Source organism: Coccinella septempunctata, chromosome 6 (genome assembly GCF_907165205.1).
Source record: "Coccinella septempunctata chromosome 6, icCocSept1.1, whole genome shotgun sequence".
NCBI classification, from domain to species: domain Eukaryota; kingdom Metazoa; phylum Arthropoda; class Insecta; order Coleoptera; family Coccinellidae; genus Coccinella; species Coccinella septempunctata.
In genome coordinates, this window is record NC_058194.1 from 18,541,793 (window position 1) to 18,567,291 (window position 25,499).

The following is a 25,499-nucleotide window of genomic DNA, read 5'->3' on the forward strand; positions in this document are numbered from 1 at the left end:
GAACTAATAATACCAAAGACCAGAGACAGTTGTCTCTGCCAAAGACTAAAGATTAAAGTTCCTCTTTTAAATTAATAGACCATATTAGTGAGGTTAGAATCACTCAATTGGCGGGAGATCCATATTCAAATTTTTTTACAAAGGAATCGACTTTAAGATGGAATATCGCTAGCTAGAAGTAAATGTTAATATAAAGACATGCAAAATTGGGTGCCGCAATTATAAGAGGTTGTTTCCAAGTACTTTTTACATCACAAAATACTTTTATATGTCCTAAAATCAAAATTGAACACATTATTATACGGAATATATCCGTATGTCGTAGATCATTTCTGCTATACGTCAATCATGAACCGTAACAAAGAAAATGACATGCTACGCTTGCGCGTTAGAATGATGTCAGCTTCGGAGGTTAGAAACGAAATGAAGCTACGACAAACTTCCATGGATCTTGCCGACCAATTTTATATTGATCCATTATTAAAAAAATATACCATTTTATTACGAAATTTCGTTTTCAACTTGTTAAGAAAGGATCATAGAACACATTCCAACAGAAATAAATCTTAAGAAATTCGCTAAAATATCCAAAAACAGGCGAGAAGTACGCGGCATTTTTAGTCCCATAAGAAATGCATAGGGAATTCAGGGACCAGATCCACGGATGGATCGCGATTCAAATTTCCCGCCTAACCTCACTAATATGGTCTATAGGTCTATGCCCAAGTCACACAAGTGGCACTACAGATGTCACTTCCGTCAACATGTGACTGAACTACTGAACGCATGACATTTTAGCATTTTCTAGTGATGCATTAAAACATTTTACAAGGGGAAAAGCTTTTGAAATCATATTGTAGATAAATTCTCCATTCATTGTATATTTTGCATTCAACTGCTCTTTTTGTATTATGCAAAGTGTACCACCAGAAAAGTGATTGTCGGGCTTCACAGATTACAGAGTAACCTGTTGGAGAAACTCCTGCTAAATCATTTTTCTGTACTTCCCACACCACACCAACTATTAACTACATCATACAGCGGCACTTCAGGCACATCAGAATTACCTACTTATTATTAATGTTTTATGTCCATGATAATAATGTTTATGTTGTGCTACAGACGACGAGGAGCTAAATGCTCATATCCGTACCGACGTTGCCAAGTCTACCTCTCATTCTGAAACTGTCAACTTCGGTACTGAAACTTCAACCAGCTGTCAGATAGATGTCAAAATAAAATTGTGAGGTGTTGTGTGGGCAAAAATAACACATAATTTGGAATATTATTTTACTTTTAGTTAAAATACGTACATTGAAATGCATTATTTTTGTTTTTAATTTGATGGTGGTGTTAATCCTAGTGATTCTTTAGTGTTAAATGTGCGTTATTAATGCCAGTAATGGTAATGAAAGTATTCAATATCTTGGGAAAGTCACACAGTATTTTAGCAGGAAGTGAATAATTATGCCATTTTCTCGTTGTGTTGTTGGATGTGGAGGCCGAGGAAACAGTGTTAAGTTTTTTTCCTATTCCGGAAGAAATTTCTGTATTTCAGCATAAGAAGCTTCACTTAAATTACTTGACGAGGAGACAACAAAACTGCTATTATTAGGAGAGCTGACTTATACTAGTTATATTTTTATTTATACTCATTATATTTATGCTGTTTTTCTAACTAGTTCTATTTTGTATCGATTATATTTTTATAGTGTTCCTGGGCAGGAAGACCTGAGTTGTTAACCCTTGGAAACATTGTTTCAATAAAGTTTATTACTACTACTTTAGTATTCCTGTTTTATATATACCTATATTGAATACACCTTTTCAATGAAACAGTGCATCTTTTCAAGAATATTTAATACAACTAAATTACATAATATAACGTATTTACATTTTGAGAAAATATTCATTCCATCTCTTATTACCCGTACAAACGCTGTAAAAATAAAGGCCAGGAACAATGGTCTACCAGACGCATTCCATATGGATCCAGAGTTTCACAATCCTCATAGCAGTATTTTATTACAGGTTGGTCATTATTCCCTTCTCTAAATATACATCAATTCATCTGTGCTAACCCTTTTGTGAAATACTTTCCTCGAATATTTTGTTCCAAATATTTTATAGAGTAACCTAGGTAAAAGGCTAATTATAAAGTATTTGTAGGCTGCTACGCTCTGAATGCTTTCGTACATCTGGCTTATCTTCTGGGAATAAAATCCGCCACTTCTTGATTTGTTTTCAAAATTTCAATAAATTAGGTACTCTTTGTATTCACTGAAAGAAAATTTATAGTTAATTCAGAAATCTTGATATATGATGATGATAGTTATCATATCAAAAGTTTAATATCAACTTACTTTTCATATATCTATTTATCTATTACAGATTGCCAAATAAATATTCTCTGATAACAAAATAAAAATAAATAAGACATGTGAAATGAGTTGACAGGCTGTCAGAGATGAACAGTTGACAGTTTTCAAATGTTCTGTGGCTTAAAAAGTAGACGACAGACGTGGCAACGTCGGTACGGGTATGAGCATTTAGCTCCTCGTCTACAGACGTACGCTTTCCACTTTTGTGTCATGCCTCAGGTTAAAGCTTACAAGTAGCGCGGTATTTAATGCAAAGGAGAATACAACAAAACACTGTCGATTTAACGTTTATTTAAAAGAAGTTTCACATATAATTTAGGATAATTATAATTGGGCAATTTTTACCATTTTAGATTATTCTTTTCAAAATCATTTTAATTATTTCCCACTCAATGTGTAGAAAAACATCACTTTCGCCGAATACGCCGAAGGGAAATTTCACTTTTTTTATCAGTGCAGGAAAGTGGCTGAAATGAGTACGAGAAAATAGGTGAAAATGAACAGGAGTACAAATTTTCTTTCTCAAAGAGCTAAAGCAGCGGTTGCCGAGTTGCTTTGGATTACCTATCCAATTTCTCTTCATAACAAATCAAAATAGTTATTTAATCAACTGGGTTATTAATGATTGAGATATTTTAACGTGCTCGCTTAAAAAAAGGGAGACATTGTGAAAAACTCTTTTATTTCTACTAGCCGTTCACACCGTTTCATTCAAATTATTCAAATTATTAAATTCTCTAACCAGGCGTATTTCATAGAATATTCAGGATTTTTAAATGAAAAAAAATTTGCTGACCAAAAAGCGGCTAACGAATTAGTGGATTTGACGCTTGCGTTGTTCCATTTCGACTCCGTGGACGTATATACGTCAAATTTTCCGATACAACCAACCAGCTTCCAGAAATTTGCTTTTATTGCGCTGTCTCCTAGCTTAGGTCACCTCCTCACCTCCTTCGACCGATAATCCTTCACTGTTTCTGTGCTACAAGGCGTTGAGCGCAGTGAGTAGTCTTAAATAATCAGAAATTTTCTTCGGTTTTCCCAATCAAAACTTCCATTCAAATGTAATTTTTCATCAATTCATTCATTTCCATTGATTTCCTGATCATATTTTTCGTTTTATTCAATGTAAATTAACAGTTTTCATTGGATTATATTACGCCGACAAAGCTCAACTTTTGCGGCCATGATAGTCAAAACGTCACTAATTCCAATTTTTTATGAAATAACATATTTTTATGATCATTAAAGCTTCTTCTATTAAATTTTCGAATTTTTCGCCTTCAACTATAGTATTACATAATTGTAGCACCCCTTTGAACCTTATTTCGTCGTTACGTAACGTCAAAATGAAGTAGTTCTAAGGTTTTAAATGTATGTGTTTCTCTTTCAGTTTTCTTCTTAACGTTCCACCAAAAAACCAATATCCAAAATGTTCGCTTGCGCCAAATTGGTCAGCCCAGTCGCACGAAGTGCTGTAAGTATTAGTTTTTCACTTTTTTTTCGGTATATAAAATCGACTTCAGGAGATAAGGCACATGACATTATATAATAGTGGTCTCAAATTGATTTCCTTTTCAACGTATCTTGTTTTATTTGAGATTTTTGTTTGAAATCATTAAACTATTAATTTATAATTGACTTTATCTTTGTTCATTTCAGCTCATCTCCAACTCGAAGGCTTATGTTAGGCCACTGAGTTCTGCAATCAATCAAAGTCAATCATTATTAGTACAGAGTCCAGTAGTACAACAGAACCAACAGAAACAGCCCTCGTTATTAGCTGCAGTTCGTCAGTTCCAAACATCTCCAGTCTCTAGAGATATCGATTCTGCAGCTAAGTTTATTGGTGCAGGAGCTGCTACAGTAGGAGTAGCTGGTTCTGGTGAGTTGAATTTTTTGTTTTCCACTTATGTAATTTTTTTATTATGTAATCTACACTCTAAAAACTCATTCAATACTAGGTTTTGTTTTTGAAATTTTCTTCTGAATTAATATTACTCATAAAAATTTTGTGTTCATCACACATTTATTCACATAGTTTTTTTTTCATGTTTTATTGATCCAACTAATCCTACTTAGCTTCAGTGAAGAGTTTTTCAGTTTATAACATACTTTTTGATTTTCAGGTGCTGGTATTGGAACAGTATTTGGTTCTCTCATTATTGGTTATGCCAGGAATCCAAGCTTAAAACAACAGTTGTTCTCATATGCTATCTTAGGATTTGCCTTATCTGAGGCTATGGGTCTTTTCTGTCTTATGATGGCGTTCTTGTTATTGTTCGCCTTCTAAACACTGCCATAGGCACTGAAAAACCTACCTGTTTACCATCATTCTCATGCTGTTAAGAAAAGATCATAAACTCATACAACTTAAGTTTAATACAGCAATAGGAGATTTTTTTCACGTAGGGGCTCCAAAATTATATGACAAATATCAGTGACTTTGGGCTTACATTTAATGGTGATCTTGTCATATATTATTGGAAATCGTATGCATTAAAGTGTATTGGAAAGTGACTATTGCATAATGTACAGCGTTTAGATAATAATAAAACATCCTTGGTTGAATTTTCTCAATTGAGGCTAAATCTGTTCTTTTCTTCAACATCCTGTCCTTGAGTTTTTCAAGTAGTTATTTTGTTTAGTTTATTACCTTGAGAATTATATACCAAATGTCATACAAGTGGTCATGTGTAGGGAACTCCACTGAAAACATTTTGGAGGCATTTGGAGAGTTCAATATTTATTTTTTTTATATAACTAAGGTGTAAATTAGTACTAGCTAGCATTTCTAGATAACTCATTTATCATTTCAAGATGTATTGATTTTATTAAAAAAAAAGTTGAAAATATTGGTTTGCTTTCTCAGTATTGAGTTCTACATCGAATAAGATGTGATAATTCATATGAACGTAGGTTCAAGACTTTTATAGGGTTTGATTTGAAGTACGAGTTCATATATGGAGATGAATTCCAAAAAAATACTGATAAAAGCTGAAGGTTTATCTAAGAAAGAACCCCGCCCATTTGAATTGAAAATGGCTTCTGGTTTGTTGTAGACTTTGACTGCCCTGGCTAAAGAGTTCATGGGCGGTTTAGTTTTAGAGATACAGGATGTCAAAGACAAAAAATGAAAATTTCAGCTAAGAATTTTCCACAATTTTGAGAATTTACAAAACACCTATGTATTGTGGGAATACAACTACTCAGTCAAAGTTTTTTGTTACTATATTTCTCAAACCACTAATTTTTTTAAGAAAATTTTCATTATTGAAAATACCTCCTATTTTGATAGGAGGTGACGGTTTGAAGGAAAAACTAAATAATATAAAAACATGTTGGCTTTGAGCCCATCTACAGTTGGGAATTAAAAAGCGACCTAATGGAAAACAGTTTTGAATAGTATATTAGAAAATGATACAGTATTAATCTGATCAGACTTATAGCTCCTAACTATAGCTTCAAATGCAGTATCATTCTTTTTGCTTATAATTATTTGAAAATCAATACTTTGCGATAATCGTTTGTCTTGATTGGATTCATTGTTTTCTGTTCTGCCAAACACAAAAAGTAGATTCAAACTCTTGATTATGCCAGAGATCAAACTAAAGACTTTCTGAGAGTGCATAAAAGCACTCAGCATATCTTGCTCTTGCTTTTTTATCCAGTAGAATGCAGTTATATCATCCAAAATCAAAGTACAGATATTTGGTCTCTTCTTTATTTTCTCCTCTAGACTGTAAATTGTTACTTCCAACTGGGTCCAATTGAAACAATTCAACAATATCAGATTTTGTAAACTTTCTTCGATAATTTGTTTCCTATTTTTCACATTCATGTCTTTCAAATGTTGATCCATTGTTTTAATTATCTGGAAAACTCCAATTTGAAAATTTGTATTGATGAATATGAGTCCACAATTTTTCCAGTTTTTATTCAGGGTAGTAGGTAGTATAGACCTTATTATGAAATCTACCAACAACCTATTCCTGTCAGTACTATAATCAGAAACTATCTCAACATTCATGTTAAGGAGATTTTCATCTCCAAAAAATTTTTCATTCAGATGGATCAATCTTTCATTTCTGTTATTCACTCGAGAAAACAATTGAACTCCTGATTCTATATTATTTACATTCACAGCCATAGTTGTATACAATTACTAAGCTAAGAGTGACTAATCTAACCAATAATGTTTGGTCATTAGAATAACCTCTCATCCTTTCAACTTTTCAATATAATGGTTTTAATCCAAAGATATTACTATTATTATTGTTATTAGTATGATATCTTTGTTTTAATCAGAAACCCTTTCTCTATGGTTTTAATTTAATTTAACCATGGAGGCACCATGGAGGTAAAGGCAAAGCTGGCAAAGTGGGTAAAGGAAGGGGAGGGAGCATAGTCGATTTCAAGCGAATATCCTGGTCAATGGTCATCATTGGTAATTACCAACAATAACCAACTGCATTCAAGCGCTTTTGGTCATTATTGGTTATAATATCGTCATCGTGACGTCATGAACTAGCCCTTCAACGTCATCATTTTGGACCACAGATAACCGGAGATAACATACTCGCGTAATCGCGTATCATACTCGAGAGCTGGGTTAAACTTCTGGTTATTGAAGTGAGGTTAGAAGTTCTGAAGGGCCGTAACCAAGGGCAAAACCAGCAATAACCGCGGTTATTACAGGTTATTCGCTTGAAATCGATTCATATTTCCCATGGAGGTAAAGGAAGGGGAGGGAGGTACATAGAGACATAGAGTCTCTATTTCTATGGCTTTTAACAAATCTATAACAACTTTTTAGGTTGATCTAGGCATGAACGAGCTTAGGAAGTCGAAACATAAAAACGCAACTGTAGACCGGCTTCGGGATCTTTGTCCCTCATCACTACAGTGTAGCGTTAAATATTCCAACCGGAGAATGGGGTCTTAAACGAAAGCAGGGGAAAGTTTTGAGAAATTCTTTCAATTCTTCAATGCCCCACCTGTCCCGCAAAGACTGAACCAAAACCTCTTTTTCTCTGCAGACTCGTACACCAGTTCATGATTCCCAGATTTAATTAATACCTGCAGTAAACGAATGTACTTCGTCAAGACACTCAGGCGAGTCAAGGGGGGATCGGGAAATACAGTGAAAATGAAGCACATTATTCCAAGTAATAACCGGGAACGTCCGAAATAACAAACAATAATGCGAGTTAGTCATGAACGAGCGTAGGAAATCCCACAGAAGTCAAAACATCTAAACGCAACAGTAGACTGGTTTCGGGATCATTGTCCCTCATCAGTACAGTGCAGCGTTAACTATTCCAACTCGTGTCTCAAACTAAATCGGGGCGACGTTTTGAGAAGTTGAGAGGGTCTGGCGAGTGAACCCTCTCGACTCGTCGACGAATTGTTGTACATTTGTTGACTGCAGGTAGTAGTTAAATGATAATTGAAATAATTTCACAAAACGTCGACTCGATTGCTTTCAAGACTCCATCCTCCGGTTGGAATATTTAACGCTACACTTTGCTGATGAGGGACAATGATCCCGAAACCGGTCTACAGTTGCGTTTAGATGTTAGCTCGTTCATGACTAGCTCGAATTATTGGAACGAGAAATTTTGTTATTTTCAGTTTGATATTTACGACGTGCCTGGTTTTCACTTCGACTACTGTACTGTACTGCATTTTCACTGTATTTCCCGACCGAATGTAGTCTGGCCAGCGAACCCTCTCGACTCGCCTGCGTTCGCTTGACGAATTGATGTACATTCGTTGACTGCATATTATGTGGGTATGACAGATTGAATTGTCAACTTCGAAAAGTGTTATATGGGTTACGAGAAAGGCACTGAGCTTTCAAAATGATCACCTTCAAAATTACTTTTTTACTATCTTTAAATACGGATTTGGAATATCTAAACGAGAGAAACAATAAATTTAGTGTAGAAAACAAATCAGCAGTTACAGAAGATGGAGCTAAGAAAGTACACGAACTCAAAACAGGAGAGTTGATAACTTGCTTGAGAATTGAATATGAATTATTACCGAAAAAATTCAAATACACTGTTGATGTAACCTGTTGGAGGAATGTAGCTAAGGTACAATTAATTGACTGATCGAAAACTCAATAGACTCACAATACAAATCCACTTGGAGCATTGTTGGAGAACATATTTTTCCAGGTATCATCCCCTGATGGATCCCGATATTACAAAATATTAGAATCGGATCGAATTCTTTGGATTCCAATATGCATACATCATTTCTTGAAGGAATTAACAGAAGATGAGCTAGTGAATTTGCACTCACACATTATCGCGTTTAATGTGACTACAACAAAGAAAGATGTAACGTAAATATTTTGTTTTTCCGAATTTTGAAATATAAACAAGTGCGGAATTTTTTATAGTTCGAAGCTATCGTCTCTTTATTGTTTGGAAAATGAGGCGACGATTGAAAAATTTGTGGAATATTACGAAGCAGATCCAAACAAAGCTGAAAATCATCACGGTATGCTATAATATCAAAATATCAAAAATTACTCTAGTACGTTGCAATGAGACAAAAACGCCAACAACCACAGTAAAAGTTTTTTTGCAACTCCAACTTGTCTCTTCTCTATATATCATTGGGTGAAAAGTTTGTCCATTTTGAGCGGGTGCGAGGAAGAGAAGTGTGGAAGTTGGAAAATTAGCAGTTTTTTCACTTCTTAAATATCTTGAAAGCTATGCGGTTTATCGCAAATAATGTTTCATACAAAAATGATCTATATGGATCAAATTGCTATCAAAAAGTGGCCCCTCACATAATCTTGGTGGTTCTATAGTAACAGGGGGACTGTAAAAGTGTTAGGAACCAATCTGATTGGCAGACGGCGATCACGTGAAAGCCACCTGAGATTGTTCAGGCCGGTCCACACTACTCGTGCTCGTGCTTATGTAACTCGGTGGCTTGCGAGTAATGTGGACGATAGCTCGAGGCCAGAGACAAGCGCGCCAGCCTTACAAGCATATGGCTTTAGTGGCTCGCCGCTGGTTGTCGGTACATCAAAGGAAAGGATCGCTATGCTCGTCGAGCCGCTCGAGTCATGCGGACGACGACAAGCCTGCAACTGAAGTGGATTCTCGCGAGTCAGAGCCTGTCAGACGAGCCACATCAGCCAGTGATGGAAACCTAGGCGAGCGAAAATTCGGTAGGAGGGGAGATAAATTTTCGGTAGATTTCGGTAGATTTTTACGGTGGAGTAATTTACCTATTTTTTGAAAAAAAGTCACATTATTGTATTATGTCATATATTTATCATGAAATTTAATTCGAACAGGATAAGTATTCCACAAAAGAGAAAAATTGATGTATGTGATTTTTCACGTTTGACATAAAATAACAATAAAATTAAATATAAATAAACTGCAATATAATTTTACGATCACATTGGTTTAAAGATATATTATGATTTTGCACCGGAATTGAATTAGAAATATTATAAATATCTGATAAATAACATCCTATAAAAACAAAATTCAAAATCTGATTCTCTGAGCCAAGAGATCCAAACCAGAGAATAACACATGTTACTCTGAGCTCTTTTTTCGAAATATCCCTTTGCTGGAATGTTTTTGACTTCCCTTCGAAATAGATACCTATGAAGGGTGAGGAGTATTTCGCAATTGTCGAAGTAATAAATTGCAAAAAAAGCAATAAACTATTCCGATTGTTTTCAAGGGAGCACCAAAATTATTCAGAAGAATAAAGAGAGGACCAAACATCTGGCTCTCAGATGCCGACATGAGTATTTTTAAGCCCAATAAGGGAAGAAACCGACAATATTTTATTGACGGCAATAAACCGTGAAAGATATTTACCTACTATCTGTACGAGTCCTTTTCTGTTCAAGTTGAAACCACTTCAAGAGGAATGGAAATGATTCTTTTATGGACCCACACCCTAATTTCCTAATTCAATCTTTGTTGAGAAAACTTCGCAAAGACTACAAAGGCGATACTAGAATTGCCTGAAAGCTTGAAAAAAAAATCAAAGCCTTAAGAATATGATTAATATAGTTCGATATTATTGATTGCGAAATTAATTTCAAATCTCCGAACGAATTGAATGATAATTTTCGGTAGAATTTCTTCCGTCATCGGTAGATCGGTAGAATTAATACCGAAAATTCGGTAGGGTTCCCATCACTGCATCAGCCTATTAGATAAGCCTAAAGACGGGCGACTCGGGCGAGCACCAGAAAGCCTAGTTGCACACACACCGATTTTGGACGGCCCGGAATAAAATCGGCCGATATTTTATCGGTAACAGTTGCTAGCACACTAACCGGATTTTTACCGTCCAAACGTTCACCCAACTAAAGTCGACTGAAATGGTCGGTAAAAAACATTGAACTCAAGAAAGAACTCATTCTTGAGTTCAATGGTAAACAATCGGTGCTTCTACAAACGTGCACTTAGTCACGTACGCCACTACATCCAGGTATTGCCGGTATTGGACGGTTGCTCACCGGCATTTTACCGTCACCGATCAGTGGTCGGCGTATGTGCAAGGTCCCGTTCCCACACGTGGTTCACTATTGGAATTTGGACGACCGATATAACATCGGTGTGTGTGCAACTAGGCTAAGAGCAGACATCAGAGTAGACCGGCCTTTTCTTTCTTTGGCACGAGCCTACCACGAGAAAGGATGAATGAACAATTCGCGATCACATGAACGTCATCTGCAAAGTAAATAAATTCAAGTCAATTCTTCTTTGGTAAGTTATCTTTTAAGCCGGTCACAAGTTAGTTAAGTTAGTCTTATGCCGGATCTAGACGTAAGTATCGCACTGAGAACTCTAATAGGTCTTCTAGGGGCTTATCACTAAAACCTACTTGCGGCCAATTGAATCGCAATGCAATTCGCTTCGAAAAAACAGAAGATCGTTTCCTCAGTAAAAATATCTGTTTCCAAATAATCTGAAAAATACTGTAACATTTTCTTCGCCTGATTGAGAATATTTATTTACACTTATACTAATACTTATAACTAACAAACTAACTATGTCACTACTATTTATTTCCACTAGTCCGTCGCTTGCACTATGAACTATACTGTACTGTATTGAACTACTACCTGCTCCTCCAGTCCTTCGCGATCGTTCTAGAAGGAAGCGGCCGCGGTCCATCCAGAAGGGAGCGGCCGCCAGGGCCGGACTGGTTACAATGCTAAAAATTACTACTTTCACAGCACCGGTAACTCTAGATCCGTTCACTTCAGCAAGATTATGTATAAAACCACTTTTTTGCGTAATTCAATGTAGATTATTGTCAAGGATTACAATGATAATTGTATTCAACCTCTTATTTTTCGAGATATTTGAGAAAAACTACGCTCAAAATGGATATGGGTATCCAATGTGTAGAACAATTTTAGTTTTAGTTCTAAGAAACTTCTGAACTAATTGCAACTAACAGCACATGATAACATGATATAATGTGATATAAATCCAAGAGAATATATCTGAAATCAGTTTTTAAAAAATATAGGATTGTTAGTTTTGGGTGTATATTTTTATTCCAGAGAGAGTTGATGAAACCACGGAATTTCTTCAAATATCAAAGAAATGTGCGACTTCAGACAATATTATTTCCTGGATAAGATTCACAGGTAGGAACTTCAAATATATCTACATATATCATATATGATCATACTTATGGGTGACTGTGGACGGAACTTTAATTTTATTCTTATCTATAATAAATTGTATCTATTGCTGAAAATATTACTCACTTTAATTCTTCATGTGAGATTATTCTCAGAAGTCGGCTTCAAATGGAGGCACATTTTTAAGTATTTCCCCGAATTTAACGTAAACTTGAATGCATTAAATTTTGTTGAGGTGAATGGAAAAACATAGCGGTTCTCAAGTCCGCAGCATCTGAAGTAGGTATATTTCCATATTGTGGAAGACCTAAGAAAATACTCTGATTGGCTAAGTCAGGTATGGAACTTCTCGTTCTCCAAACTCAAACAAGTTCTTTAGTCCTTTTAATATCCATTTAAAGGTTCGTTTGATCTCCATCTGCTGTTCGAGTAACGTCCTGTAAAATTTATATTAATTGTGATGAAATAAGTTTATTACTAATTTTAATATTCGATAAAAATAAAGATCTATTGGAAGACCAAGTGGATATCCATTTGACATCCATCCATTGTTTATTGATGGACATGTATTGGATATCCTCTGGATTCTGTGTTTATTGGATACTTTTTTTTCAGGAAAAACACACTGTTTCTTGGTTTACGACACGATATCATCCGTAAAGAAAGGTGACCAAATTAAATGCAAATATTTCGCATCGTCGTCAGAGATCACCTCAGAAACGAAACAAAACGAGAAATCGAAAACGAATAAGAAACCAGAAGAAAAAAAGAAAGATCCATATTTCATCGTGCCTGGCGAGATATTCTTCACAGATCCATCAATGGCAATATATGAACTTAAAGAACCGAACGAATTGCTGAGCGCAGGTTTTCTGTTCCTGTCTGTTGAAAATTTGATGACAAGGGAACAGAAATCTAGCCTCAATCCATTTATTGTTAAGATAAACAAGTTGGATCGTCTTCCAGTGGATATTCTGGAACAACACGGGTAAGCTTAGTAAAGCACCCTATTCAGCTGAAGGCACAAACAAGTTTTTGACCAACTATCGTCGTGAACAACTTTCAATTTAAGCTAGATTATTCTCCTTCTTTTTTCAACCCTGCATAATAGTTGGGGAGCCCAAGAAGGATATTCGAACGTGTCAGAATAAGGGGAGATAATTTGGACCCTGTAGAGTACCTCTACCGAAAATTAGACCTCTATACAGGCGGGTGTATTTGAAGGTGAGGCTTTTTCTTCAACAGAAGTTAGCACTGGTCAAAATGAAGCGTTTCACCAAAAATCTCCTACAAAAAACTTTCTTTCAACCACAAAGTTGAAAAATTGAATACTGAAAAAGATCCTAATACAACCTTAGACCGTTTGTTAGCTGAATTATCGCAAAGCGGTAGGAAAAAAGAGTCGAAGAATTTAATTTACTTAGTAGCGAAGCCTAGGAACAGCAAAGTCTGTACTTTGCAGCATATCTCCGATAAGTATATGAGAATTGGAAAGTAAAAAGGGATGGTGTGCCTCGGTAATCTGATTCAATATCTGTTGATAGGGACTCAGATCTGCTGAAAATTGAACTTGAAACAGATTACACGATTTTCACAACATGAGTTTTCAAACCACGACACGTGTTTCGCTATCACAATATCATCGTCAGATGGGTGAAGTTAAACTGAAATATTTGGTACCGAAACAGAAATATATAAACAAGCAGTTGAGTTGAGTCAAATTTTACTCCTAAGAACTCCTAAGAATTTGGAGGAGGAATAATAGTTCCGGAAACTATTCTTTTTTAAGTCATAATTATTTATAGTTTTTTACTTTCGTTCTTTCTCCTAGGTACACAGGAATATTCATTTCTTATGAGATTCCATCCTTGGTACAATATGATTCCCCTGTAAGACCTTTAAGTAGGACTATATATTTCAATGAAAGCCACGCTTGTCTCACGAAAGATTTGATAAGATATAAATATCTAGAATTTTTGAGAACCCAAAGAGTGAAAGTTCATGTGAGTATACTATGAATAATTATTAACTCTTAATTCTTTCACTTCATAATTAGTTTATACATTTTGTTCGTTGACGGCTGTTTTTCTCATAAATGCATTTTGCTCAAATAATAAGGATTTATTTCCAACAGGCAGCGCCCAATAACAGGAAATCTACAAAAACTATGAACTAAAACTAATATGCGAAAAAGTAACTTATAGACTAGAATTTAATTACTAAGAAGCATGAACAGTGGAACTAAAAAAAGTAAACAAGTAGCCAACAGAAAAAAATTTAAACTAATACTCATATCCATTATCACAAAAATTAATGAAAGTTTTACATATCGTGGAAACACTATAAAAGTGAATATCACAGAGATGCGAAACCTGATTGAATTTAGTACAAATCATATACACAGGTGACTGTAACAACATATTTGTTCTTGGTGTAGCAATGTTGAACATGCATGTGTGCGGATCTTGAACTTGAACGTCGTACATGAAATCCTATTCTAGCGAGTAGATCCGGACAGTCAACAGTACCATTCAAGAGTCCATGAAGGAACCTCAAACAAGCAACGCCCCTCCTGACATCAAGCTTAACTGCACCGAATTTCTCTAACAAAACATCATGATCAAAGCCTCGCATCGGATAAACACCCTCCTCCTTAAATATCAAGTACTTGAAAAACCTTCTCTGAACAGCCTCCATGTGATGTCTATGGCACTCGTATATTGGGTTCCACACAATGCATCCAAACTCCAGTTTGCTCCTCACAAATGCATTGAACAGCAAAATCATGGTTCCCGGGTCAGAAAAATATTTGCTATTACGCACGATGAATCCATACATTCTTGACGTCGTACTAAGTAAATGACTAATATGAGGAACAAATGTAAATCTTTGATCGAAGACAAGGCCAAGATCCCTTATTTCCGTTTTTCTGCTCAGAACGCTGCCATCAAGACTATAACTAAACAAGAGATAGTTCTTTTTCCTGGTGTACGTTACGACATTGCACTTAGCAATGCTCAATGGAAGCAGATTTCTGCCACACCAGATCAACAATGAGTTCAGGGCACGCTGTAGGCGAAGGCAGTCTTCAATAGAGCCTATCTCACAAAAGAATTTAAAATCATCGGCATAAGCCAATGATTAATCAGCTCACCAATATAGCTACCACCATTCCACCATGCCATCTCGCAATGCTGTCCTCACCATCAAGACCTTGGATCAGATCATTGACGAAAATAATGAACAGAAGTGGGCCTAGTTTGGAACCCTGGGATACAACAGATGTAGAGATATAAAGCACAGAGCAGCGTCCCTCCAGGTAGACAAACTGCTGACGACACGACAGATAGGACATAAAAAAATTTATTAGATCGTCGGAGAAGCCAAACTGAGGTCTCAACTTGTGTAGCAGAAGTTTATGATCAACCTTATCAAACGCCTTCTGAATGTCAGTGTATATAGTGTCCACCTGACCAGTTCTATCCAGAATCTCAGAAACATGCTGAGAGAAAACCGCCAGATTGGTAGTACACGATCTCTTTGACATGAAACCATGTTGTTCGTGCCCTATCAAGTGCCTCACAGCAGGATATATTTTCTGGTATAGTGCGATCTCGAAAAGCTTTGCAAAATTCGAAAGAAGAGAGATCGGCCTGTAATTTTTTAAATCAGTTGGGTCACCACCTTTCAACACCGGGACAACCTTCGCCATCTTCCAGCACGATGGGAACTTGCTATCTCTTAGAGCCATGTTGAATATATGCAACAGCGGGATCGATAGGACACCAATAGAATCCCTGACGAGGAAACTGGGAATACCATCAGGGCCTGCAGTCAATCGAGCAGATAGCTTTTTGGATGCCTCAATGAGAGACTCCTCAGAAATGAATTTTAGTGAGAGTGTATTCTCATAAATAGATTCACCCGAACAAGCACCCTCAGTATCTGAGGGCTGAACATAAGCACTCTTAAAATAACCAGCAAAGGCCTCAACTATTTCAGTAGCTCCCTCATATATCAAATCTCCATCTTTCATATAGCCAGGGACTCGTGAACTACATTTTTTGTTATGAATGAAGGACCAAAAGTCAGATGCATCACTCGAAATTTTCATCTCTGAATCTCGAAGGAACAATTTGTAATCCAGTGCAATTATGGCCTTCGATATAGCTCTTAGAACCCTATAGCGATCTAAGAGAGCCCTTGTTCTGAACTTTTTATATTGTTTATGGATTTTTTCTTTTTCAAGAATGCTATGTGTTGTATCTGAAGTGAACCAAGATGGAAATCTTTTTCGACGTTTACACTTGAATGGCACTGTCTGAGCGAATATTCCATTAAGAATCTCATAAAAGATTCCGCAGGCAGAATCAACATCATTAGTCTCCTCCAGAACACGTGACCAATCAGTTTCATAGATGTACTGGTACAAAATAGGAATATCAGTTTTCCTGAAATTGTACTCCTTGTTTATAAAGTTATGTGGTTCTAGATCAGGAAGGCTATGTGAAACACTTTGAAGAACAATGTGAAGAGGTGGATGATAAGAATCCACTACATCGAAGAGAGATGATTCCTCCTCTACACTACATATTACTGTAGAAAAAACGAGGTCTAAAAGTTTTCGACTGCAATTGAGCACGTAGTTGAACTGTTTCAATTTTAGAATATTCGAAAAAACATTCAGAGTAATGGACTTATTATCATTAATATCATGACTATAATATAATGGAGCATTAAAATCACCGAAGACTAACAAATCTCCACACAACATGCAATTCAATGATAACAGGTTATCAAAAAAGAATTCATATGTACAAATATCGACCCTCGGCGGGATATAAATCAGAACGATTACAATGGTTCGAGATCTTAAGTCTAGCTTACAAGCAATGACATCAATCGATGGAAAGAGCTGACGGAGGGAACCAAGATCAACAGGTCTGGAACGCAGGAACTCACGCACTGCCAGCAAAACACCACCACCAGTGGACGCACCAGTAGCTTCCAGGTTCCGATCACACCGAAACACGCAATAACCCGCAGGAATCAACTCCGACGACATCACATCACCACGCAACCAAGTTTCAGTTACACCGATAATGTCATAATCACTTCCCAGGACACCGCAAAAGAAATGATGGGTTCTAGAATTCAATCCCCTTGCATTCTGATAGTAGCAAGATAGACTGCTACTTGGTTTCCTCAGTTCACCACAATTGTTGGTTGACCCTTTATAGGAGGATCTATCGGCCGACGTTTCAGGAAAAAACGGTTGATAGTTACACCCTCAGGCCAGAATGCGGGCTCCATTAACTGAGACAGATATTGGGTAGGAATAGACAACTTGAAGGAGGAGTAAATATCGGGCTTCTTAGAATTCAGTCGTTCGCATACTGGATCTTGAATTTGGTCCCCAAGAAACTTCAGTACATCATCAGTAGTAGTAGAAGGGCTGAGTCGCGAAACATGAAGATGAGCCATAGACCTCTTCGGAGCACTGATCAAAGTTGAATTCTTTAGTGATCCTACTATCGGTATCCTCGTATTATCTCGGTTTCTCGGATTAGAAGTGGACGTTTTATTCCTGGACTTTGACTTACGCTTACTATCAACTAACTTCCATTCAGAAGTTTCGCCTGATATTTGCAATGTATCTGCCGAGTTTTTATTGTCTTCGCTCGCCTTTTCTGGTTCTTTATTTAGACCGCCTGTAGATGCATGGAGTCTATCATTGTTGTGCATATGTTCAACCACCTTATCAGCGGGGCGATTCCGCACATCCGCTGGAGACGTACGAATCCGGATATTACCTGGGGAATCTCGCACAGATGTTAACGGAGATAAGTGGGATTTCTTGTCATCAGATATTTTTTGTATTATTTCAATCAATGAATTTATTTGTTTACTCTGTGAAACTATAATATTCCTTAATTTGTCCATTTCGGAGTAAATGAATCAGTTGTAGCCAGGCTGTTTTCTTTTGGTTTTCCCATGATAACGAGCAAGACTTTCGTTTCGAATTATGAATATGTATAAGGCTTTGGTGGCAACAGTTGACCCAACACACTAACACAGTGAACTATTTCATTTTTGGGATTGTCATACATTCATGTCACACACCCAGTCATAATACGATCTAAAAAATTCTTTATTTGTTGCCTTGGAGTCAGTTGTTCTCAAGTGAAAAATTGCCTTTCGTACCTGTACCTATAGGTTTCAGTTCAAGAGACACCAAATTTCCTGGCTTTTGAATAATTTCCCTGGATTTCAATGCTAGGGAAACAAACAGCTTGTTGAGTCACTCTACATGATTCTGCAAGCATTCTTGCGTAACATCGATCTTAAGAGATCTTCCAATTCTTTGTCTTCGAATTTTGGCTGTCAATCAAGAGGCTTGTATTCAACGCCTGGTCTTGAAATGACGAAACCTTTCTCAACGTGATTTATAAGTTGGAACAGTCGACTTATTCAACACAGTAGAAAACAAGGTTTTTGTATGAAACTCAATATTTATGAACTGAATATAACTGAGAGATATTTGACCTCTCTGGAATCGCCAAAATCTAAATAACTAATTTTTGTGGAACAGCCAAACCATTTTCGTACACCGAACTATTTCGTACTCAAAATTGTACATACATAGTAACAAATATCTTAATTTTTCTTAAGATCAAGGGAATTCGGGAAGAAGAAAATCAAAATAAACCAGCACTGTTCGGCACAATGAAGCAAGATCAAAATTTCAGCAAGCGTCTACAGCCCAGAGAAGCGTTCGAATATCTGCGCAGGAAGGAAATGCACCCAAAAGTTCAAACTTTGGCCATTGCAACTTACGACTTGAGTTCTCTCCTGAAGGATATTTGGTTGTACAAAATGAAAGCTTCTTGTCATCATCCCAGTAACATGCTCCATGGAATAACAGGGGATAGTTCGATCACATTAGTCGATATCCTTACTATACCTGAAATAAATTTAGCAAATCTCGATATACCGAAGAATTCCAGCCCTTTACTAGACGGCATACTGGCTGCAGAACTGACTACATTAGATATGGAATTCTTTTTCGTTTCACCTCAGTTCGCGAACCGTCACCTTCAAAGTAATACCAGGACATATAAGCGATTTTTCATCACGTTTTACGATATTGGACAAGCTAAGCATCTTTTAGCATCGATCCTGCAACATAACCAAGAAATAATCGGTTTAAATGCCGTTGTTATAGATCCTGTTAACTTTTCGGATGACAAAGTGAAGGTTGAGCTCCATAAGAGAAAGATGTCGAAACAACAGAAAGTTTCCGATGAATCTTTGCAGGTGAATAGAGCCTTTTTTATTAAATTATTACAGCCTTGTGAAATGTTCGCAAATTTTGAAAATTGAATCGATAAAGTTTCAATGCCAAATTTTTTGTACGAGCACCCTATTCAAAAGGACTAAGGGCTTGTTCATATACAACTTTACTTACTTATGAAGACCAAAGAGAGGAACCAATTTAATTGGCAGATAGCGTTAACGTATTTGCCATCTTCTTATTATTAAATGGGTCCTAGTTCAGACAAGCTCTCCAGAAATCCAAACCAAAGCTTTGATCAGATGCACTGATAAACGAGCGATTGACTACTAGTTGGGGAGCCGACGATGCTGAATTGGGATTTACTCGAGCGTCGTGGAGGCCTAGTGGATTTTGAAGATTAGATGGTAGAAGGAAAAAAAGGTTCTATGATGTATGCACTTTAAGCGGTGGGGAAAGCGTTTGCAGGGTCTCAAAGATGTAAAAAAAAAATCGTCAGGTGTACATACTCGAGCGAGTCAGAAAGATACTGTATATGCCCATGTGTCTCTGATAATGAATTCATGTTTATCTGACAGTTTGCGCGGTGGGACTGGCCGTACAGAAGAGTTGAAAATGTCAAGATGAAAGTGTCAGATTTTTGGAGAATATGTTAATTGGACCTGAAGGAAGCTACTTTTCAAGGAACTGACAATTTGGACGTGACGCAAGGTCACAGCGGTGTAAAAAAAAATTGTACATACTCGAGCGTGTCAGATTTTCATACATTTGTTTATCTCGGTGTTGTAGACGTGTTGACCCATTGATCTGACACTAATCAGGAGGAGTTTTCTTAATCTGACACTTTGAAGATGATAAAAATGCTTTTTTCTCGAATATTTCCCTGCCTGTACCTCTAATCGTTTTTGTATCCATTATGAAAGTTTCAGATGATAACATTCTACACAACTTTTGTCTGAAGCAATTTTACGTACTTTTAACCGTTCTCGAGTTAGAGGGCGATTAGGGCGAGGAGCTTAGCCACACATGCGAAAGGCAAGGTCAATGTAGAATCCCAGTCTAATCTACTGTCAACATGACAAGGTATTTCTATGATGATAATTTCGAAATTAGTCTCATACTGAACCTTAAGAATGTACTATTTTCCAACGAGTGAATTTTCGCTTCAGCATGTATCGCTAAACACCTCGCATTAATCGCCATATATCTTAAAAACGTTTGAACGTAGAAGAAATTGCTTAGGACAAAATTTGTAGAAAATGTTATGCTCTACAACTTTTATTATGAATGCGACGAAACAGGTTTGAAGCCAAGGGGAGGATATAATTCAAAAAAACTGATTTTTGTGACCTTTATGGCCAATTTTTATTGTTTAGGCTTGCTTAAACTGTCAGATTATATTTTTTCCATTATTCTTGAATCATTAGTTACAAAATAAGAAAAAACGCCACCGCGCTCGAAAATGTACACGTACAGATTAAGAGAATATATACTTTTCAACATGTATAATTAACCGCATATATCTTAATCTGACACGCTCGAGTATGTACAATGATCGTTTTTTTTTACTATTCTGACAGGCTGTCCTAGACAATTCCCCCTATATACAGGTCAAATTTTTTATAGAGGTACTCTACATGGTCCAAAGTATGTCCCCTTATATATATTAATCTGACACGCTCGAGTAAATCTCGAATTTCCCTCTTCGGCTCCCCAACTATACGTCAGTACTGCCGCATAATTAGACAAGGCTCAAAGAATTCGAAATCTTCGGCGAAAGAATAGAAAATTTCGCTTTAGCGAAAAAAAATGTTTGTGGCTTTTCTCTCCCAATATTTGAAACTCAAGGATTATTAATACTAAAAATGGCTATTAGAAATGCTTACCTGCGCTTCGGATATCGTGAGAGTGATGAAAGATATAAAACCGAAGATAAAACCCATAAAAAGCTCGGGGATAATGCAAGCACATCCTTTATTCAATATTCATCTTCCAGAATAGACTTCAAGGCATGACTCATGATATCGATGATGTTATCACTGGCTTCATGATTGATAGTGGAACAGAAATATATATTTTCGTGGAAGGAATTTCACATGGCTATATTTTAGAGATATGGAATAAAATCCATAAAATCAATATCTCCGTTGCGAAAGTGTTGTTGAACTCAGAAACGGAATTTGGGGATAGGATATACAAAGAATTTATGTCTTTCGGTATCTATTCGATTACCTTGAAAATGCCACTCAAGGAAATATTTAAAAATCAAGATATTTATATCCAAGGTCTTATTCCTATACCCTGCTCTAAGGTAAGTGTATTCCTGAATAATTTACCGAAAATTAAAAAACCTTAAAATTTCGAATAATCATCTAATTTTTCCCTCCCACTTTTCACTATTTTCAGAATTGTCTTAAAAGTTTTGTATTACGCGAATGGGATTGGTATATGTATTATTGAACCAACAATACAACATCAATATAAAATGGCACTAACTTCGAAGTTATCGAGTTATTGAAAAAATGCGGGAAATTAATCAGTGTTATAATGAATAGTTCACCTTGTATACACATGAAATCCCAGAAATAACTGAAGAATTCGTCAAGAATAGTCATTATCTCTCACGTAATACACAATGTGAACAAAAAAGTATCGGTTACTCAGCAAGGAAGAACGCATAAATAAGAAGTGAAAACAATATTTATCAAAACCTAAAACGAAAGCAACTAGAATTTGTTAAGATAAAACTGATTGGTATTCGTAACAAATCGCTTCTCTATCGGGTATATCAGCCAGGTCCGGCAGATTCGAAACTGCTGTAATAATTTTGAAAGACTGAAGCGCCCATTTTTAGGGTATGCTCGTTTAAGCCTCAAATATACGTCCCCCGAACAAAATAATTCGATGTGTTTCAGGAAATTTTTCCAATCATTATGGAATAAGAAATATACGGGGTGACTTGTCTGAGATGAAACACACTGTATATATACATGTACTTGATCACTCAAAAGATATCTTGAGCACTCAAATCAATTGCATTGGATGCTGTGACACCGAATTTACAAGATGTTCATCTTCATCATCCGTAAAATTTTTCCATTGAGGACATCTTCAATCAACTTCACTACTAAAACACGACGACAGTAGAAGGTAGAAGTTCAAGCGCGGCAGTGTCTCTGCCGTCAACGACTCTCACTGACGCGGCGTCACTAACGCTATGTTCCAATGGTACTCTTAACAATTTCGTTATACTTCTACAGTTGCACTGTCGCGGCGTCACTGCCGCTATAGACGCCCGGCTCGAAAGTCCACCTTTAGCGGAGAACTATCTCCATACCTTGTTACGGCTAAAGATAGGTGTGAGCATAAACTTAAGATTAGCCGGCTAAACTTAGGTTTAGCTTCGAGGATCGGCTAAAGTTCGATAAAATATTCATCTGCGTCAGGGCATTTCATCTTTAGCCGGCTAATGTGCACATTACCCAAAACGGAACGGCTAAAAATGTATTCGATGGACATGCGGAGAGTTGAGTCTCAAGATTGGTCGGATGGGAGAGGATGAACGCACACGGCCACTTTTTTGTTTAAATTTTTAGAATTGAAATATGTAAAAGAGCATCGAATGTATTGGGGTTGTATTACATAACGCTCATGGGTTTTCAATTCAACATTTAACGAGTTATTTTTATCTGTTTAGGAGATTAATGCTCTTCAAACCGAGCCTAATTTGTGAAAAACCATAATATGAACCCTCAAGAAAATGAGATATTGGACATAGAAAATTTTTTCCGTAAACAAAAATATATTTCCCTACCATTCAATAATTGGGTTTATGGAAAAATTACGAAATAGGAACTATAGTTTCTAACGTAGCAATTTCTTTCCAACCAATTCTTTCGCAAAAAAAAACAAAAAAAAAACTATGAACATGAACATATAGTTGAAAACACTTTCTCTAGCTGATTTTGTTAAAAATTTCTTCCCGAGTCATTGAATATACGGGTTCCAAAATATGGCCTGTCGCCACCCTTGATGAATCATCCCGGGGGATACAAGTGCATTAATCGTAAAGCTTATCAGCCAAATCAAAGATTATACAGTTAACTCTATAATCTTTGAACCAAATAGTCCGGTTAATTACAAACAAGATTGGGTACTTCTACTTATATTTTTCTAGAAAATCTTTGGTATTTTGATAAAGAAGTTCGCGGCATCATTCTTGTCTTCATTATCTCCTTCTGCTCATTCAATTCCCCTCAAATTATGAATAATAACAAGATGAAAAATAATAATTAACACTACAGTTTTCCCTCACACTCAAAATAGCATGTCTCGAATTTTGTCATCAAGCGTTTAGATTTTTCGATTCGTCAATGAGAATTCATTGAGACACAGTTGAAACAAATATATGTTCATTCTCCAATTTCTCAACTGCTTAACAGAATGCTTTTCCGCTATTAAAATATGTGAAATTCGTACAAAAAATGCATTGCATTAATAGTTTGATTATACTCGTATTACTATTTCTTTACATTCTTTTAATTGCCGAAAATTTACGCCCCTCAAGCCTTCTACATGTTTAGCCGATGGGATGTGGTTACACTTAAGTTTAGCCGGTTAAAGATAGAAGAAACTAACATTAGCAAATACCCGAAGCTAAACCTAAGTTTAGCCGGCTAATCTTAAGTTTATGTTCACACCTATCTTTAGCCGTAACATATAGATATGTTTCGGCTAAAGATAGGTGTGAACGGTAAACTTAAGATTAGCCGGCTAAACTTAGGTTTAGCTTCGGGTATTTGCTAAGGTTAGTTTCTTCTATCTTTAGCCGGCTAAACTTAAGTGCCCATCGGCCAAAAATTGTAGAAGCTAATAGTAAAAAAGAAAAGTATTGGTAAGGCTTGAGGGGCTCAAATTTTCTGCAATCAAAAAAATGTAAAGAGATAGTAATAAAATCAAACTATTAATGCAATGCATTTTTCTATGAATTTCACACATATATTTGTTTCTACTGTGTCTCAACCATTTCTTATTAGCGAATCTAAAAACATACATCGCACTTTATTCAGTACGAAAGAACACTACTCATATTGCTGTATATTATCAAATCTGATTTTCACATGTTATTTTAATATTGATCCAGAAGCGAGTTTTGAATTTTCAGGAGTAAAATACATATACGTATTGCACATATTCAAAAGAATAAATAAAATGTAAAATATCGATTCATATACAGCGATGGCAATTAGACCGTTGGTTTATGAATTTATTAAAAATATCATTTCCCGATTGTCCATATCGAACATAACGTGAGGTGACGAAAAAAAATCAAGTATTCGAAAATTCTGGATATCTTGAATTTTAACAGCTTATCATCTAGAATATAAAAGCTCCTGTTGTTTGTGCAACCATTTTTTTATCCAGTATAAACCAAGTTGCTTTCAAAAATTCATTCTCCTCGTTTTCAGGCTTTGCAAAAATTGCAATTACTCCTACAAACAGAATCATTGAGTGAAATGCTAAGACAAGAGCTGTTTCCTGCAACCAATGAACTTACTAGTTTCAGTTTGGAATGTGGAGTTCCCCTGAGATTCTGCAAATGAGATGGTCGAATATTATGTTGAAATAAGAAAATATGTATTTTATTCCGATTTAAAATAATGTCATTGAATCAATAAAAATTATTTTATATATTTAAAACACAATGAATTCGAAATATACCCAGGCATTTATTTAATTAGTATTCACTGTGAATAAAACGAAGTTGACTTCTAGCAGAATGCAACATCACTCCACGAGTCCAGAAGATTTTTGTAATTCAGGAGGTTTTCTTAGATGTTTGGGGAGAAATTTATTACGTCCGGTACATCCCTCCGAGAAAAAAAGGCGTAGAGGCGATACTGATGAATCAGGTTTTAAATTGTATTTGACATGTGGCTTGACTCCAATAATAGTACCTACCTGAATTCGAAAGGAGGTATATCTAGACTAATCTAGAGATTTGATTTGATGTAGAAAATTTTGTGTAAAATGAGGAAATGTGGTCTTTCGATGAAAATATATACGGTTGTAGCCTTGTCTATCGTTCGAGAAAATGTATTGAATTCAAAATATATGTTCACTTTAGATACTTATTTGCAGATTAAACGCAAAAGGAACGACAAAATTT

General features: G+C 36.1%; 3 protein-coding genes across 4 annotated transcripts; 2 read left to right on the top strand and 1 right to left on the bottom strand.

Annotated features, from left to right (window-relative positions):
* Positions 1-3,228: 3,228 nt before the first annotated feature.
* On the top strand, positions 3,229-4,972 carry LOC123315520 (ATP synthase lipid-binding protein, mitochondrial). Of its 2 annotated transcripts, none has more exons than XM_044901241.1 (4): positions 3,229-3,382; positions 3,775-3,858; positions 4,044-4,266; positions 4,511-4,972. In XM_044901241.1, exons 2-4 carry the CDS (start codon positions 3,814-3,816, stop codon positions 4,672-4,674), a joined length of 432 nt encoding a protein of 143 aa, XP_044757176.1. In that variant the 5' UTR covers positions 3,229-3,382; positions 3,775-3,813; the 3' UTR covers positions 4,675-4,972. The 2 variants fall into 2 exon arrangements, with proteins under 2 accessions (XP_044757176.1, XP_044757177.1); XM_044901242.1 differs by lacking the exon at positions 3,229-3,382 and adding an exon at positions 3,398-3,445.
* A 750-nt stretch (positions 4,973-5,722) lies between these two features.
* LOC123315163 (DNA repair protein XRCC2-like) lies at positions 5,723-6,596 on the bottom strand. Its single transcript, XM_044900751.1, has one exon. The coding sequence runs from the start codon at positions 6,529-6,531 to the stop codon at positions 5,764-5,766; it is 768 nt and encodes a 255-aa protein (XP_044756686.1). The 5' UTR covers positions 6,532-6,596; the 3' UTR covers positions 5,723-5,763.
* A 1,567-nt stretch (positions 6,597-8,163) lies between these two features.
* LOC123315803 lies at positions 8,164-25,026 on the top strand. The gene is made up of 9 exons (XM_044901662.1): positions 8,164-8,482; positions 8,567-8,736; positions 8,794-8,894; positions 11,953-12,039; positions 12,652-13,024; positions 13,868-14,039; positions 18,709-19,353; positions 21,327-21,641; positions 24,799-25,026. The coding sequence occupies exons 1-9, from the start codon at positions 8,246-8,248 to the stop codon at positions 24,931-24,933; spliced, it is 2,235 nt and encodes a 744-aa protein (XP_044757597.1). The 5' UTR covers positions 8,164-8,245; the 3' UTR covers positions 24,934-25,026.
* Positions 25,027-25,499: the final 473 nt, after the last annotated feature.

Bases quoted from the DNA above. Each gene is read 5' to 3' on its own strand.
- LOC123315520 (XM_044901241.1), top strand. From the start codon at position 3,814: ATGTTCGCTTGCGCCAAATTGGTCAGCCCAGTCGCACGAAGTGCT. The intron at 3,859-4,043 runs GTAAGTATTAGT...TGTTCATTTCAG, and splicing joins GCCCAGTCGCACGAAGTGCT to CTCATCTCCAACTCGAAGGC. The intron at 4,267-4,510 runs GTGAGTTGAATT...TTTGATTTTCAG, and splicing joins AGTAGGAGTAGCTGGTTCTG to GTGCTGGTATTGGAACAGTA.
- LOC123315163 (XM_044900751.1), bottom strand. From the start codon at position 6,531: ATGGCTGTGAATGTAAATAATATAGAATCAGGAGTTCAATTGTTTTCT.
- LOC123315803 (XM_044901662.1), top strand. From the start codon at position 8,246: ATGATCACCTTCAAAATTACTTTTTTACTATCTTTAAATACGGATTTG. The intron at 8,483-8,566 runs GTACAATTAATT...ATATTTTTCCAG, and splicing joins GTTGGAGGAATGTAGCTAAG to GTATCATCCCCTGATGGATC. The intron at 12,040-12,651 runs GTAGGAACTTCA...CTTTTTTTTCAG, and splicing joins TTCCTGGATAAGATTCACAG to GAAAAACACACTGTTTCTTG.